The 17958-nt window shown below is 39.8% G+C and overlaps 1 protein-coding gene across 18 annotated transcripts in view; it reads right to left on the bottom strand.

Moving 5' to 3' along the window:
• Nucleotides 1-17958, bottom strand: part of PHLDB2 (pleckstrin homology like domain family B member 2) — a 113396-nt gene that overhangs the window by 22468 nt on the left and 72970 nt on the right. For 5 of the 18 annotated variants that reach the window (XM_040484466.1, XM_040484465.1, XM_040484463.1 and 2 more), the window contains 8 exons: nt 16639-16728; nt 12793-12936; nt 11984-12172; nt 9794-9934; nt 8499-8598; nt 4549-4569; nt 2618-2653; nt 819-1026 (listed from right to left, as the gene is read on the bottom strand). In XM_040484466.1, the coding sequence (XP_040340400.1) occupies nt 819-1026; nt 2618-2653; nt 4549-4569; nt 8499-8598; nt 9794-9934; nt 11984-12172; nt 12793-12936; nt 16639-16728 (929 nt within the window). The other 13 variants (XM_040484473.1, XM_040484470.1, XM_040484464.1 and 10 more) reach the window with 12 other exon arrangements.

Raw genomic sequence — 17958 nt, 5'->3', positions numbered from 1 at the left:
CTAGTATCAGCCAAGTCCAGCCCACTGTTGACTCTAGAGCACTCTATAAGTATTTGTGGAATGAAGGAGCCTGTAAATGGATGAATGAACAAACTATTTGATTCCAGGCCCAGGACTAATATGGTCAAAGGCTCAGAGATTGGAGTGTTAAGAAGCTCTGTGAGGTGTATCAGGAGGAGAGGGTGAATGGGAAGTTGAGTTGGATGTAGAATGCAGGTTCAAGGGTATGACTTTTCTCAAAAGGTAGTAGGGCATCATCACAGCTCTTGAAGGGGCAGAGTACCATGACCAGATCTATATTTTAGATGTGCCGTTAGCCATAATTCCCTAAGACCATACTTTGCCTCAAAGTATGAACACAAATGTGAATAGTTAAACCCTTACAAAAATTCTAATACGTGGAAGAGCTAAAGCCTTCCTTTTAATGAAACATAAGTGTAAGCAATCCTTCAACAGTCTTACTATACTGTTGGAAATTATTTCTTTATTCAATCAAAAGGAGTCCTAATGAAGGTCGGAGTCAACCAACAGAGGCAAATCAATGTTGAAGCACGGAATACATGTGAACTCAAATGTAAAGACACAAAGCAAAGGAGAAAAATGGCTTATATGGTGTCTGACTGGCTAAGTCACACAGGATACAAGGAAACTGCTTTCAAAGGCTGCCATGACCCTCAGCCCTCCTCCTCACCGTGGACTCTGTATGTCTCAGAAATGTGGGCTGGTGCATATACATTGCCCCCAAGCGAATGGCTTTACTTTTTGAGACCAGCAGGTCCTTTTATAAACTGGAAATCTTAACCGTGAATATATCTTACCTAGAGATATTGTCAGGTGAGCAGGCAGAGATGCTGGTCTCCATGCTATCAGAGCTGTCTAGGCTCAAAGTATCAAAGGCCTGGTCCTTATAGCTGTGATCGGGATAGTGGAAACTGTTCAAGTAGACATTTGATTCAGATGCCGTGCGGTTGTAAAATTCAGAAGATTTCTGCCTTTGTCCTTCACTCATCTGTTGGTGATTATACCCTGAGGGAAGAGCCATAAATATGTTAGTATGCCTCATTTTTCAGCCTTAGATCTTCTGAGAGTCAAACCAGCAGCCCAAAACATCTGCCTGTGAAACTTGGGCCTTGGTCTAATTTGTTTCGAAGCCAAGAAGATCAAAGACACAGCATCATGCTCAGTGCAAGCAACAGTTTCAGAGAAGTGGTCTTGGAAGCGATCTTTCTGGTCAGGGGATCACCTCACATTTCCCTTTGCCATTCCCACATCTCAGCGCAACTGAAAAGAATACATCAGCACACACAAAAACAAAAAAGGGAAAAACAAAAAAAATGGAAACACAGTCAAAAGCCCTGTATCTTCTAAAAATAGCTGGGCTCAAGTGAAGCAAGAGAACTCCCGGTGGCAAGCAACAGCAGGGTCTTAGGGCAGTCACTTGCTCAGCAGTATTCCAGTCTGAGGACTCGATAAGGTCGTAAAACAGCAGGTGGATCATCTAGGCGCAGGATGTAAGAGTCTTGGGTCTCACTCATATTGTCACAAACACTTTTAATCTGGTAAACATCTAAACCGTGTACATTTCTCATTCTTCGTTTTTCAATTTCTCTGGTCTGCCAATTATTTAAACACTTTGCAGTGAATGGCCCTCCTAATGGTTGTGCTTTTCCTAATTACCGGAGGCAGAGCTCTCTTCTTCTTCCACCCGAACTGTCAGCCCAAGCTAGTTGGTGGTACCAACCATACAAAACCGTTGCACTTAGATCAACAGCAGCAAAAATGCCATCAGTAAGAGGCTTCATCTTTACTCTGGTACTTGGTCAGCGGGTGTCTTAGGTATTGGCTTTACTTTGACTTATTGCTATGGCTTGCTCTCTGGTGGGAGCTTTTGGGCAATGCAAACTGAATTGTTTTTCCTTTCAATTCTCTCTTTACCATATATATGTAGGAACCAGGGATCATAATGATCAACCAATCCCTCGATTTATGCAAAAGACATTTCTCTAGCCAGCAGTGGTTTGCGATCTCTTTCTCCCTCATTAAATTTACTACCGGACCTATTAAGAGTTTACAACTCGACCATTTGAATTTCACCTCTTTCCTTGCACTCTACCAACCTTCAGTGAGGCTCTCAATTGGTAATGAAATAGTCAAAAAAAGCAGCCAGAGGGTGAAACAAGGGCAGTGATTCCAAACAGCTTCCTCAGCTATCAGTTGAACATTTCCATTGAAAAGCAGAGCCACAACCAGGAGGGCTTTAGTAAAGCATCATCCACCAAAAGTTTCTGTAAAATGATTTTAGTTCCACAGACAGTTTGCATGCCAAACTATTTGGAGTGGTTTTAGATATCTAAGTGAAAATATGTTAGTTCAGATTATGGCATTTCTGGGAAAATGTTTCCTTAATATAAGCTGTAATTATAAATTACAAATACATATGTAAAAGCGACAGATCACTTAGCCAAGGGAAGATGCAACACAAAAAAAGCACACCATGAGACTTTAGATAGAATATCATTATTCGTAATGATTAATGCAGAAAGCATGAAATGAAGCCAGTACGTTTATAAGCGTGGAGTTTGTGCCTTTAAAAAAAAATTATTACTCAAATATTTACCTTTGATACTTGAACTTTTGGAATTACTAATTGCTCCTTTTAAATTGTTTCCAGTTATTCATTATGAAAAGGAGGGGGACAAAAAAAAACACCAGAAATTATTTGAAAAAGTCACACACATATCTTTCCTTATGCTTTCAAAAAAGGCTTGTTGGCAAAGAAAACTTCTGCACTGGCACTGAGTACGTGGAAGCCGTTTCCCTGTTAGTATGAAAAACAAATCCCTAAAAGACAGCCATGTAATTTAAAACATATGAGACTTATCTCCTTGGCAATGACATGTGCCACAACTTCCTCTTCCCCTTCGGTTTTTCATAATGAGGAAAGGCCAATCCCTATAATGCAACTAACACCTTCTTGGAAAAGCAGAGAAGATGGCGAGTATATTTCTTCTTAAAGCCACTTTGTGTCCTGATCCTCAGATCTCCCATGATTTTTTTCCCCCAAAAGTATCACAAAATAAGAACATGAATTTACAACCTTCAGGTGAGATAGATATTACACTAAAACGATTCAAACTGTTCAGATATGGGCACAAGGGACAGCTGTGTCACAATGTGTACTGTGCTAAGGATTGTGAACATCATAAATACCCCAGATCACCTCAATACCTGTGGAGGTTCGGCTCTGTGTCTGTGAGAACTTTCCGCCATTCTGGGGGTAGGGTGAGTACCTTAGATTTTCTCTGCAATTTTAGTGAAAGAGCCTTCTGCTAATGAGCATAGGTTTCCCAGGGCAGGATTTTTGTTTCCTGTGGATCCAGCGTGAGTGGAAATGTTTTACCTCATGCAGAGGCCCGTTTCTCCCAACCGGCAACACTTTACTAATCGCAGTGGGTTAGTCACCTGGATTCAACTGCTCCCTTCTGAACAATTTCAAAAAATTAAGTTACCTCTGCAATCACATATAAGGGCATGGACCTCATCCCTGTGATCCTGGGATTATACCAGTGTGATTCCAAACAGCTGGTGTTGGGATTTGGGCTCTGGCCTGTCCGCTTAAAGGCACAGGTACTTCTGACAGAGGAAACACTTGAGTAGAGCAGCAGACCAGAGGAAACCCTGGTAGAATGTCCAAGAAGAACTGTTCCTGCCATTAGGTAGCCCCAGGACAGGTGCAAGCTTTAACAGGGAGGGGGACACATGTGCCCTGATCACCACAGGATCCTTATTCATTTAGCATAGGGATGTCATGAACTAAAGAGCCACTGAATCAATTCATTTTCTCATCTGTAAATTCCAGCTTTATAGTGGCTAAATAAGGAAGTGGAATGCATCTACTGTCTGGGATGGGGTAGAATAAGTGCGTTGGGAAAAATGAGACTTTCCCAATATTTGAGACTACTCATTTTTTTTGTTTGTTTGTTTGTTTTTAAATTATGTAGCAAGAGTAGCATTCAGCAGTGGGACAGTAACTGAAAAGCAAAAAGGGCCTTGTAAATGCTCTAAATTCTTTCTATCCAGACAGAAATAGCCATTTTAGGGAATGTTTATAAGGTTTATAAGGTAAGACCTGATGATATCTGAGGCTCATCGCTAAGCATAGCACATGCAAAGAACCCAAACCAACTCAACTGTCTTCACTGTCTCAGAGAGCCAGTAGAATAGATGTGCAAAGCCCATTTATTATTATTATTAATTATTATTATTTTTTATTTTTACTTATTATTACTTATTATTACTTTTTTACTTTATTATTATTTTTTTTATTATTGCCTATCCATGAATTCTGGCCAGTTAGACCTGGAAAGTCCTTTGTGAGTTAACCATTGTAAGACATATAGTCTTGCCAATATCTTCCCAGTGTGTGTTGTATATTTTCAATGGTTATCTGGGCTTAGTATAGAAAATGAGATGACTTAAAACTATAACCTGGGTTTAAGAGGATAAAATTAATATGTATTTCTGACAAGTTAGCCTATCATAGCTCACCTGCTGAGAAATTCATTCTTCCTAACCATAGTCCACAGCCGGGAGATGAAGGTACAGGACGAGTCAGGGATGAAGGAGAATGATGGAGAAAGGGAGAAAGAGACAAGATCAAAAAAGGATGACAGGGGACAGGAAAAATATACAACACTTCCAACATGCAGTCATTGACAGTGTTAATAACAACACCAGATCAACAAGGCAAGATGTTTTCACATTTCTAGGTTAAATCTGAGTGTACAGAGAAGGACTCGAGAAGTCAAAAAATAACAAGCTCACAAGACATACATACAGTTAGTGAAAAAAAAAATGGAAACTAACAGCTTTCACACATACTTGCCGACCAGAAAACAGGGAGAATAAAAACAAGATCATAATGATAAGACAATTCTTTTTCTCAAGCAGACAGCAACGAATAGTTTTTAAGAGCTAGGGTTTACAAAATTGCCATTCAGTTATTTGAAGCACCGTCCATCACACTTTATAAGCATTCCGTCCTCTGACATCCTGCATCTCTATGAGTAGCCACAGTAATGAGCCTCATATTTATTCAAACCAGTCATTTAAACTGGTCTTCACTCACCATGAGGTCTTACTTCTAAAATAGACTTAAACAGAGTCAGTAAGCAGGAGCATCCTGAATCCTTCCCTCCTCCCATGTATGTATAAATAAGACTCCTCCCAGTCTTATTTATGCCTGGCCTTTGGAAAGGAGGAACATCATGTTTTACACTTAGCCTATACACATGCCAGTGCCTACTCTTATCTCCATCTCGATTCTGAGTCTCACAATACAATGCTTGTGTGTGACCAGCAGTTGCACTCCTGTTGCATTTCTAGCAACTGTGCAACAATTTTCCCCCACTGTGTGAAAGGAACGATCATTAGACTAAAAATCCACTATTTTACAGTTTCAAGTGTGATCATTTCTTAAAGATGACTCCACAGTGACCTTTCACTAATTTGCTGGCAACAAAAACACCACACAAGGAGGTTGTCCTACCTTTCTTGGACTTCCCTGCATTTAACAGAAGACAAAAGGACAAAGATTTCATTCATTCTAAAGCTTACAAAGGACCAGTTCACAAGTTGTATAAAAGCCAATAACCATTACAACTTTAAGAGTTGAGTTCCTGGGCTCTTTGCTCTAAACTCAGTTCTCAAAGATCTTTGTTTGCCTGGCTCACGTTGTCAGTTTTATGAAAACAGTGCTGATCGAAGGAAGGCTTATACTTACACCATTGTCCTTGATGTATCCATTATGAATAAGCAGCAAAAAAACACAGTTCATTTAAGTTAATTATGTTAAGTCCCCCCCCCCATGATAAAATCTACTAAATTTGAGTAATGAAAACGTGTTAGGTGCAATTTGTTCAAAACCATGGAATTTTACTTGTTTGCTATTTTAGTGAAGGCAACAAGGTACCAGTAAAGCAATTCTAAATGAAATAATGATTCATCCCTCCTGGTCTGTGTGGGCCACCTGGATGGGCTTCGTGGAAAATCCTGTCAATTTTATGCTCCAGTGTGGCTCTAAGAACTGCAGTCCCTGTCCCTCCTCCTCTGGCTTCATAAGACACATCACGTCCGCTTTGATCAACACATACAAGATGGTTCTCTACTTCCTCAGAGGCTCTCTCATCAGCACCACATGAAACTCTTCAAGAAGAACCCCACTTCAGAGCTGCAGCAGGAAAGAATGAAGCTGCCATCTTCCCAGATGCTCCAAAGTGAAGGGCATCGATGAAGAACCAGGGCAGAAAGATAGGTCAAAGTCAATGGATTTTGCAGAGTACGTCCTAATGTGACCTCAGGGAATTGGGTCAGTTTTCCTCTAGGAACCTAGCATGGGGATTTCCATCATTTGATGGGCAAAGTGAGATCAGAAAACGAAAGATCAAACATCCTTTGGTTTCACCACATTCTCTTAAGAATCCTCTTACATAATAATGTTAATAGCTCTTGAATTTACAAATCTCTCCATTTAGTATAAAGGTCTAGTTTTTCTTATTCTTTACGAAAAAGACTTTTCACATAAAATAGGGCATTGTGGCCAATCCAAGCTTTGATGTCTTCAGCCAGTGGGAAAAATACGTTTAAAAAGTCTATAAATACCACAGGAAAATGCTTTCACAGAAAACAGACGTGACCCACAAGTGAACAATGAGGAATGACAGCCAGAATATCAAGACTCATTTATGTTTATTATTTATAAATCATAAGAGATATCTTAGCTTATTAAGAAATTATAGTAAAGAAAATAAGAGAAGCTTAATCAATTGCACTCGACTCACATGGTAACACTGTAAACCTTTCATGAGTTATTAACCTCTCTTATGAATACTACAGACTCTATTAACTCTTAAATCACTTCTAGTAATGACTCAAAAACCTCATCCAAGTGATATACTATATATATTACACACATACACACATTTTATATATACTGAAATTCATATATATATATATATATATATATACATTTCTTTTTTTAATGCTTATTTATTTTGACAGAGAGTGGGTGCAGGGGAGGGGCAGAGGGAAGGGGAGAGAGAATCCCAAATAGGCTCCACACTTTCAGCGCAGAGCCCAACATGGGGCTTGACCTCATGAACTGTGAAATCATGGCCTGAGCTAAAATCAAGAGTAAGATGTTTAACTGGCTGAGCCACCCAGGCACCCCGATTTATATCTATTTCTTTTCTTTTATATTCTTTTTTTTTTTTTTTTTTGGCAGGAAACCAGTGATTATCCCCTGGTACCACCGGCAGAAGGGCTGAACAGTCAGAACTGAATCCTGGCCTGCTTGGAGGGAAGCGTTCCAATCTCACAAATGCATGAATGCCCACCACTCTGTCAGCATCCCCCTTTATATCCTGGGTATTCCTCCATCACTGCATTTACCATATTTTATTTAAATCCTCTGTTATGTGTCTTTCTTCCTCACTGGACTACAAGCATGTCAGGGCTGACTGTGTCATTCATTTGTGTTCTTGGTCTCAGGCACCATGCCTGCTCAAAAGTTAGGGTCAAGATAGGCTACTGACCTAGATGGCTGTTAACACACATCTAATCCTCTCAAGGAGAAGCTCACCTCTGGGACTGTATTACTGTAATTTCTCCTAGCCCCACAAAGACTATTTGACAACCTCATTATAAATGCAATCTATTATCACAAAGAAGTAAAAGATGCTGAGAATCAAAGTCTACCTGAAACCTAACAATCACATAGAATAGAAGCTCAAACCACACTAAAAGGCCTTAGGGACTTCTGTCCAGGGCCACTAGTGTTCTATTTACTGTGCCAGCTCAGTGACTCTTGAGCATATGTTTCAAAAGTGTGGCTTAGCCACAGACCAGGTAAGTGGCTTGGTTAAGTGCCCTGGTGATCTCTCTGGATTTCAGTGGTGTCTCTTTTCTTTCTACCAAATGGGAAGGGTAGTAATGCTGTAGGGGCCTTCTTGTTTTAAGAATTCTATTGAATTTATAAAGTACAGTGGGTATATTTAAAAGGTACCAGCCACGTGTATAATAGAAAAAGTTACTTTAGTACAACAATAAGGAGATATACATCCTTCCCCCAAGAAGATTCATTAAGAATGAAACTGAGGGGGCACCTGGGTGGCTCAGTTGGTTAAGCATCCAACTTCAGATCAGGTCATGATCTCATGGTTTGTTGAGTTGGAACCCCGTGGTAGGCTCTGTGCTGACAGCTCAGAGCCTGAAGCCTGCTTAGGATTCTGTGTCTCCTCTCTCTGCCCCTCCCCCACCTGTGCTCTGTCTCTCTCTATCAAAAATAAATAAACGTAAAACAAAATTAAAAAAAAAAAAAAGAATGAAACTGAGGATCTGACCTCCTCTCGAATCGATCCCCAACCCTGTTCTTGCTCTCTCTCCCTGAGAAATTCTGATGCGTAACAAAAGCCATGATGTCTGATTCAAAACGTGCTTACCTCTGAGCATCCTCCGAGATTCTGAGTCTTTGGTCATGGTTGCCAGGGAGTGAGGCAGCACGCTGCCACAGCTGTTGCTCTGTCCCAGGGGCAGGTGGGCCTGTGAGAACCGGGGGGAAATGCTTCAGGTGAACCGCAGGCCAAATGGTCCTTCGGGACATGGCCTCATCCCTGTTTCCACAGCTCCAGTGCAAGCGCAGAGGGCAGGGAAAGTAGGGAGGAGGAACGAATGCGTCCCATTTATTCACACTCAATGGCCAAGGCCAGTCACCGACCCTTCCAAGGAGCTCCATGGCAGGCTCGACACCACAGTAATTTCTCCAGTGGCAGCAATTCCAAAAATGAAGACAGATGGGGAAACACTGTCCAAAACCACCTTAGAGAACAACTCAAAGTTCTTCATGCATAAGGAGCCGAGGGCAGATGCAGGGACAAGAATGCATGCAGATCATGCACAAAGAAGAGAAGATCTACACTCGTTCTAAGTGCACCCATTTCCGTCTCCCCGTGGCGACTGGAGAAACCTATCAACTACCCCAGCGGGTTTAGCACTCTTTCAAAATAGAAAATCCTTAGGGTAAAAAAAATACACTCGGAACACCAGTTCATAAAATAGATTCAAACCGAGTTACTCTGATTAAGGGGAAGGGAAGGTTCCAAAAGCCTGGCCCACTCGGAACCTCCTTCTCATTTGCCTCTCCCCCTCTTTCTGCAGTGACCCTCTGGATGTGTCAGCAAAACATGAGTGAGGACTCAAGTGTGACACCTGAGTGTGGGTTCGTAGTCCAGCTTCACTGCTAACCAGCTGAGGGCACTCTGCTTCTTTATCCCTCGGTCTGTCCATAAGTACGATGCGGAAAAGGAGTACCTCTACTGAACAGTGCTGCTGGATATTCAAATGAGGCAATCCACGGAAAGGGTTTATTCCAGGGTCGGGCATATAGAAATGACTCTCAATACATACTTGTTGCTATTATTCCTGGAATCCAGAGCGTCTATCCTCCAATTTCTAGATCTAGGAGGCAGTCATTGGAATCTGTCACCTAAGCGAACGCTACCCACCACTTGTGTGGTGGTGGAAAAAAAACCCTGGACCGGGGTCCTTAGGTCCCGGAGGGTACAATTCCAAGTGTCCCCTGAATCGGATCGAAAATGCAATACAGTTATATGTCTGCCCAACAAGCAAACTTAGTGGTTTATTATTCAGCATTTTCTTTAAGAGCCTTTGCACATTGGTCAATGCTAGGACAAGAAGACTCACTGATGTGAAGCCCGTGGTTCACCCCACGTCCTACCTTTGGGGTGGTGCTTCTCCCCATAGTAGCACTGCTGAAATGTGGGGATATGGAAGGTGTGGTTTTCTTTCGAGGCAAAGTGTCACTCAGATAGAGGCCTTCTTTATGCTGTTTTTTCCTTTCTTCCAGACTTCTAAAATGCTTTAAATGCAAATGTAAAGCAGAATAGCAAAACTTGACTAATTGGAACAGGTCACTGAAGAAATTAAGAAGTATGCATTCACAAAGAAGTTTTGGAATTTTAACACAGAATTAAAAAAAAATTCAGCTTATACTTGTGTTCACTAACAGACTAGGGCTAACATTCGATAAGATACATAGACACCGGAAGAATTTATTATTGGACCTAGAAACTTAAAAAAAAAAATCCACCTTTCACTTTCATAGATAGTGCCTGCTGCCTTGGGGCCTCAGGACAACTTACAAATTATTATGATGGCCGCCATGTGGATGGCGGAACAGCCAGTGGACAAAGCAAGTAAGCAGTTTCTCCCCTTGTCTGTCTGGACAGTTCTGTGTGCTGGCACAGATCCCAGTGTGAGGAGAACAAGGAAAGGGAGAAGGAAGAAGATGGAGAGAAAGAGCGAGTAAACAGGGAAGTTGTTTTAAAGTCGGAATATTTTAATTACATATAAACACTCCAAATCCATATAACGTTTCCATATAAGACACCCGACTAGGTTACTCTTTTATTTTAAAAAAGGATCTTGGTCAAGAAATCCCTGTAGTAGTTCCTCACATTTAAAAATCCTCCTGTTGACTATTTCTTTATTTTTTTTAGTATATATTCCTAAGGCAAAATTTTTGCTAACTTGAAATGTATCCAAATTTTTCTTAGCCTCCCCCAAAAGGTCTTACTTAGCAGTAAAGTTAATTCTTAATTAAAGGCTCTTAGGGTTTGATCATATTTAGACTAAGCTCAAGCTTTTGAAACACATAAAAATGAATGCAATTTGAGTTACCACATTTATGACTAATCTTCAAAGATGCCAATCGTGAAAAATATCTACATTTTAACCTCATAATTATCTCTTTATTCTAGTTTTTATTAACCTAAAACTAGTGAGGGGATATAGTCCTTGAACAAAAGGTAAAAGGCAGTAAAGGTAACTTCAAGAAAAGTAACAGCTGGGGGCGCCTGGGTGGCTCAGTCAGTTAAACGTCCAACTTCGGCTCAGGTCATGATCTCGTGGTTTGTGAGTTCGAGCCCCGCGTCGGGCTCTGTGCTGACAGCTCAGAGCCTGGAGCCTGTTTCAGACTCTGTGTCTCCCTCTCTCTCTGCCCCTGCCCTGCTCACACTTTGTCTCTCTCTCTCTCTCTCTCAAAAATAAATAAGCATTAAAAAAAAAAAGAAAGAAAAGTAACAGCTGGGCATAGCAAACCACAGCCCCTCTAATTTGGGGATCTAGTGACTATGATTCCTTAGCATCTTCTGGGCCAAACTCATATAGAAATTTGATTGTAGTTGAAAGGAACCTCAAAACAGATTTTTTTTGAACACCCAAGCATGAATATGCACTAATGTGCTTGAAGAAGGGTGACATTCATAATAATGAATTCCTTATTTAAAAATGTGATTAATAAAAATCTTCTATGACCCAAATGTCTTTTTTGTGGTGTGACGTTAGACAAGCTATTTACCTCAGGCAATAAGGAATTAATTCTTATTTCACAGGATTAGTAGAAGCAAGAAATGAGATATTTATTTGTAAAATGTTCAGCAAATTTTGACACATGGCAAGGGCATGATGTCTATTATTATGACTTCAGTAATGTGTAAGAAAACTATTTTGTGTTGACCCAGCAACTTTTTATACCATGGGTTTAATGGAAAAATTATTATCCTTTTGAAAAATACCTGAGATAAGTTGCAGTATTTTGGTTGAATAGGAACTGAAGCCTGAGGATATGAAACATACCTAGCTTGAACATATCAAAAGTCAGGAGAAGGCAATCAAGTTGTTGAAGTTTAGAACAATCCCCCACACCCTTAAAAAATACTAAATGGCCTTAAAAAAAAACAAAAACAAAAACAAAAACAAAATCCAACCAAACAAAAGAAAACCCAGCAAAGGAATATGTACTTGTCTTTTTAAGGATACCTTTGGAAAAGCTGATGGAAAGATTCCAAGTAAGTAACCTTGTTGTCAAGGTCAAGCTCTCAAACTCTGAACACCAGTGTCAAGTTACCTGTTGTTCCTGCTGCTGTGGCTGCCTTCTGTGTTTCTTAGCTGGTAGAGGAGGAGGTGTGTCATTTAAAGGGAAAGGATCGACAGATGGAGCCAGGACTTCGGGCCAAGGGGCTGATGGAGGTTGAGTGATAGGATGAGGAGAAAGGGTGGAAGGAAACATAAATCCAGAACAGACAGGTGATCTTTGCTTTATAGGAGAAAGAAAAAGTATACATGTGTCCATATGAAATGAAAGAATTAGACAAAGAAATGAAATCGATAATCTCATTATTCTGTTCTCTTGTGTTTTAATCAAAAGTCACAGATGACGGGCAGTATCTTTCAATTTAGTCTCTTGTTAAAATCCCACTCTGAGAGCAACCTGGATCAGTTAGAAGGTATTTTAATTTACTGTTATTTGCCCCTCCCCAGATGTTTTTAGAAGGCATAATATTAAAAAAAAATCCATACTGCACAACACAACAGAAAAAAAAAATCAAACTGGAAAAGCGATTCAAACTAACAATTTTAGGAAGGCTTTTTGTTTTCTATGAAAAGGGTGTCAGGTTAGAGTGCTACGATCTAGAGTTTATGGTTTTGAACTTAATTCTCCTACTACTCCACTCTGTACCATCCATCTCATGATTTCTAGTATCATGGCCGACAGAACAAGACCCCAAATTGGTACATTTTTCAAACCCGGCATCACTCCGGCCCGCTGGTCAACCAGATGTATACTGGTCACACACACCTTCCCTTTCAGGTAATCATGGGTTAATCTTTGACATGAGGAAAGCAGTGAATGAATGAAATGTCATGCCAACACACCTCTTTATTTTGTGGCTGGCTCACCGGCACAGCTGTGGGAGGCCCAGTGGCAACAGCATCAGCATCAGCAGGGAACTGAGAGGAAGGGGATAGATTCGTGGAATTGACACATGGCTCATTAATTTCATTTACACTGATATAGCCCTAAAAGGAGGAATTCAGAAGTTAAACACAAAGAAAGCAAAAGCTGAGGCATGCGAGAGTATTAATGCTCCCAGTACAATGGAGTTAGCTTTGAGCGGCACAGCCAAATATCTGTGGTATTACCAAATGTTTCATTAAGGGAATCATCAGCCATTAAAATGGATTTACGACGCTTAATATTGAAAACTGATACGCCAAACACTACAAATACGTTTTTGGGAGGTGAAATCAGGATGATTATATTATAAATAACCCGTGCCTTCGATTTCAGAATATCCAGAGGTATCAACCATTCATTCTGTTGACTGAATGAGGGCGTCACTATACAACATTTAAAATAATCACATACACGAAAATCTGAGATATAAAATTTATAGTGCAATCACTCATACTTCAAGAGCTTTTCCCACAAATCATTATTTTTAGATTTTCCCCTTTTCTTCTGTTTCCTGATGAGTTAGAGTGTGAGTAACAGTAGGCCGAGGGCTTCTGGGTTTTGTATGAAGACATTTTATAAGCAGTCATTTATTTGTAATGGAATCTAGCTTTCAGGCATCTCACCTAAATGAGAATAAAAGAGATACTCATCCGCTCATGAGCCTTCCCTAGCAAGACAAATGTGTACACACACACACACCACACACACACACACACACACACACACACACACACACACACCCTCAGGTGGAGTTGTAGCTCGAGGCTATTTCAATTCCAGGTAGCTTCCCCAACTCTCAGCTCTACCCCAGGACAGAGAATTGCTCATTGACTTTTAAGTTCAGCGATTCAGTTCCAGCTTCAGGTTAGAGAACATGTCTGTGAATCAAAACCTGCAAGAATCAAAACTCCTCCATTTATATTTGAGGAAAAGGCACTTATAAATTTTCATCCAAAATAATTGTACCAACCAATCATGATTTTCACCACACCAACAAAACAGTTGGAAAAAATAGAATAAAGAATACAGAATAGTATTTCTCTTTTAAAAGTAAAATTGAGTGAAATTTAACACTTGGGCTCTTCTATTAGCCCATCAATCCTTTAAAAAAGTGGCTCCAGGGGGGCACCTGGCTGGCTTAGTGGGTTAAATGCTGGACTTCAGCTCAGGTCATGATCTCAGCGGTTCATGGGTTCAAACCTCGCGTCGGGCTCTATGCTGGCAGCTCAGAGCCTGGAGCCTGCTTTAGATTCTGTGTCTCCCTCTCTCTCTGCCCCTCCCCTGCTCCCACTCTCTCTCTCTCTCTCTCTCAAAAATAAATAAATATTTTAAAAAAATTTTAAAAGAAAAAGTGGCTGCAGGATAGGTAAGATATCATTATGCTGGGGAAGCAAACTTTTCAGGCTGGAAAGCAAGGTTTTACTGAGAATTTATAATTACAACAATTTGAGAAAGCTAAAGTTGACTCTTTTATAAAATTGTAGTTTTAAAAATGCTGCTGAGGACAGTCTTGCACTTCATGGCAATATATACCATGTAAAGTTTCATAAGATTAAATCGAAGAAAGGAAGTTGACAACTGGGTTGTTAAATTTCATTTTCTATTTGATAATGAATGAGGGTGAAGAGTCACCACTTTAAATTATTCTTTTGCTCAGTTGACAGTGCAGTGCTTCAAAACCAACATTTCATTCTTCACACGTCATAAACCATATGACCTAATTCATTGCTTCGAAAATGTATGCCATTCATCAAAAGTGGGACTTGTTTAAAAGAGTTGTATATAAATTAATCACTCTGTAAAAAAATAGAGAGAGTGAAGCAGTGAATGAGAGAGAGAGAGAGAGAGAGGGGGGGGGGAAGAAAGGAAGAAATTCAAAACATCCCATGAGCTAAGTCAGCTTAGTCCATGAAAGGGAACATAGCTACTCAACAAACACAAGCGTTGGAGACATACAAAGAGTCAAAAAGCCAAATGGGCTTTTGGCAACAGGGAGTCTTCAGAGAAAAAGAATCCATCAACAGAAAAGGAAAGATTTTATTATTATACTAAGAGGTAAAAAGATCCAAGAGCCTAATTCATTTGGATGCCACAGTGCCTCAAACTCAGTATGTCCAGAATCAAATTGCACATCTTCCCTCTTAACCTACGCTTTCTCCTGTCTTCACTACCTCAGGAAAAGGTCCTCATTATCAGGCTCATTATTCAAACTGGAAAAATGGCATCATTCCCAACACCTCCCTTCATTTACTTCATCCTCACATCCAATCTATCAGCAAGAACTGTCAACTCTGCTCCAAAATTTATCCACATCGAGCTAATTCTCTCCCTCTCTCTGCCATGGTGTGAAGGCAAGCCACCAGCATTTCCAGCCTGTACCACTGCAATAACCTCCTTCCTTGGTTCCTCTGTTTCTCCTCCTACTCCTTAGAACCCAGAAGAGCAGCCCAGAGTGACATTTAACAAGTGGACATTGAACAATGTCATTTCCCTGCTTAAAACCACTCACTCCGTGATAACCCAGACATGTATGATACGCCATATTTCTTTAACATGTCTCATAAGGCCTGGTCCCCACCCACCTCACTGACATTCTCTCCTTCCACCATACTCCAACCACTATTACCCTTTGTTCACGGAATCTGCCGGTTCTGTGTTCTGAATAATAGAGAGGAACTACAAAACTAAATGAGCTAATAAAGCTCTTGTGTAAATAGTTCAAATTGCTTCCGAGGTACACATTATTCATACTTATTGTGTGATGAACATTTACTTCATATACCTACACACACACACGTGCACACACACACACACACACACACACACACACACACACACTACTCCCTATATAGGAAGTCTTAACTCTGCTGCCTTTTAAACAGATACTTGTAAATAAAGTGGGGTTTTTTGTTATTACACAAATGTTTATTCTGTTATTACACAGAAGCAAGCTTTTTCTTTAGCTTTCTGGAAAAAATAAAAATAAATAAAACTATTTTGTATTGGAACAATGATAGCTCCCTTTGTGGTGAACATAGCATAATACATAAACTTGCTGAATCACTGTGTTGTGCACCTGAAGTTAATGCAACATGGTGTGTCAACCATGCTAAAGAAATAATGACTATTTTCTTTTTCAGTCAGGGTTATAACCAAATTAGAGTTAAAATATTCTCGCATTGTAGCGGTGTAGCTCCATAAGAAGATATTTCAAAGGTGGATGTTTGGAATAAAGAGTGTATATAGCTTAATGTAAATAGTATTTTCTAATTTAAGGAGGGAAGTAGCAGAAACATCATTGGGGGAAAAAAGAGACAGAGAAAGGAAGAAGCCAGACCATCTTATCAAATGTGCAGAGGCATTTTCACATGCTATCAGACTTAGGAGAAAGAGACATAAAGTAAGAAAGAGGAGGAACCAAAAAAGAAAATTTCAGAGAAGAGAATTTAAGACTAGTATTGGTTTGAATCCCAACTTGTTTGAAACTCCAAATTAACCCACAATGTCACTGTCAAACAGTCTACACACACACACACACACACACACACACACACACACACACACACCGAGTGCATCTGCATTAGACACAAAGATAATCCCTGAAATCTTCAAAGCATAAATAAAAGGCAGGGAAACCATAAAAGCATTGAACGCTTTCTAAGTCACTTAAGTGAACGTTTTCCTATTTAGCTGATCACATAAAACTGAGGCACATCTCTTGATTTCCAAGGTGATACGAATGGACATGTAAAATCATAGCTTACCTCTTTTAGAGTACTGGGGTTGACAGGAAACCCTTTCCCCCCAGTGAGGCTGGAGTATTTCTTTTCCAGATTACAAAGATTTTCTTTTTCCTGAAGGAACACAAAATCTATTAAGCTTAGTCAATCTTAGATTTCCCTGGTGACTAATGATAGCAAGTATTTTTTCATGTGACTTATTGTCTCTTCGTATATCTTTTTTTTTTTTTTGTGAAGTGTTTGTATTCAGTTCTTTTGCCTGTTTTTTTTTTAATTATTTATTGAGTGTCTGTTGGCCATTAATGAGTTATAGGAGTTTTTGTTATTTTCTGGGTATAAGTCCTTTGTCATTCTCTCTTTAAAAAACCTTTGCTTATCCCAAGGCCAGGGAAGTGCACTTGCAGTCCTACATTTTCTTCTAGAAACTTTATCACTTTAATTTTTATGTTGAGGGCTACAATCTGCCTTGAGTTAATTTATATGCATAGTGTGAGGACAGACGTGTTAGCGCTCCTTTTCTCCCCATGTTTACCCACTTGATCCAGCACTATTTGTTGGAAAGATTTTCTTTTCCCCACTGGATTAATTGTCTTGGAACCCTCTGTCAAAAATCAATAGGCAGTATATGTGTGGGTCTATTTCTGGGCTTTCTGTTTGGTTCCATTGATCTGCATGTCTGGCTGTGTGTCAGCACCACATCATTTTAAATACTATATAGCTTTAGAGGCGACCTTGAAATCAAATAGTATAAATCCTCCAACTTGGTTCTTGTTCAAAGCTATTCTGGTTATTCTATGCCCTTGGCATTTTCATACAGAGTTGATTCTTATTACTTGTAATTCTTATGTTCTGTAACATTGCTGCGAACACTGCATTAGTAAATACTGAATTGTTGTTCCTATGGAAAAGACAGAGTTGGGTTACTGTGGGCTTCTGGTCGAAATCATTTCATCAACTGATCAATACATAATTTTGCTTTCTGGGTGTTCATGTTCAAAGGCATCTTATTTAAGATATATTGCTGATTACTAAACACTGAACTCACATCTAACAGCACTATAATTCATGCTTGAATAAAGCTCTTTTAACACATGCATTTTTTCCATAAGGCACATCACAAACTTCCTGCCCTTAGGAACAGTAGACAGTACATTAGCACTATGCTCGGGAGGTAATTTAAACAGCAAAATCATCAATGAAAAGCACAAAAAATGTGAAAACATAGCATGAAATAGCCCACAAAAAGGACACATCTCTTTACTCTATGACACTTGGAGCACAAAGGCAGAGTGTTGCTTCGTTCAACCTCAGTTGGGACGGTGTATGCTGAGTGATTACAAATTG

Source organism: Herpailurus yagouaroundi, unplaced genomic scaffold (assembly GCF_014898765.1).
Source record: "Herpailurus yagouaroundi ecotype Mexico unplaced genomic scaffold, PumYag 162, whole genome shotgun sequence".
Classification (NCBI taxonomy): Eukaryota; Metazoa; Chordata; class Mammalia; order Carnivora; family Felidae; genus Herpailurus; species Herpailurus yagouaroundi.
Note: the sequence above shows the minus strand (reverse complement) of the source record. Positions and strands in the feature narration are given on the sequence as shown.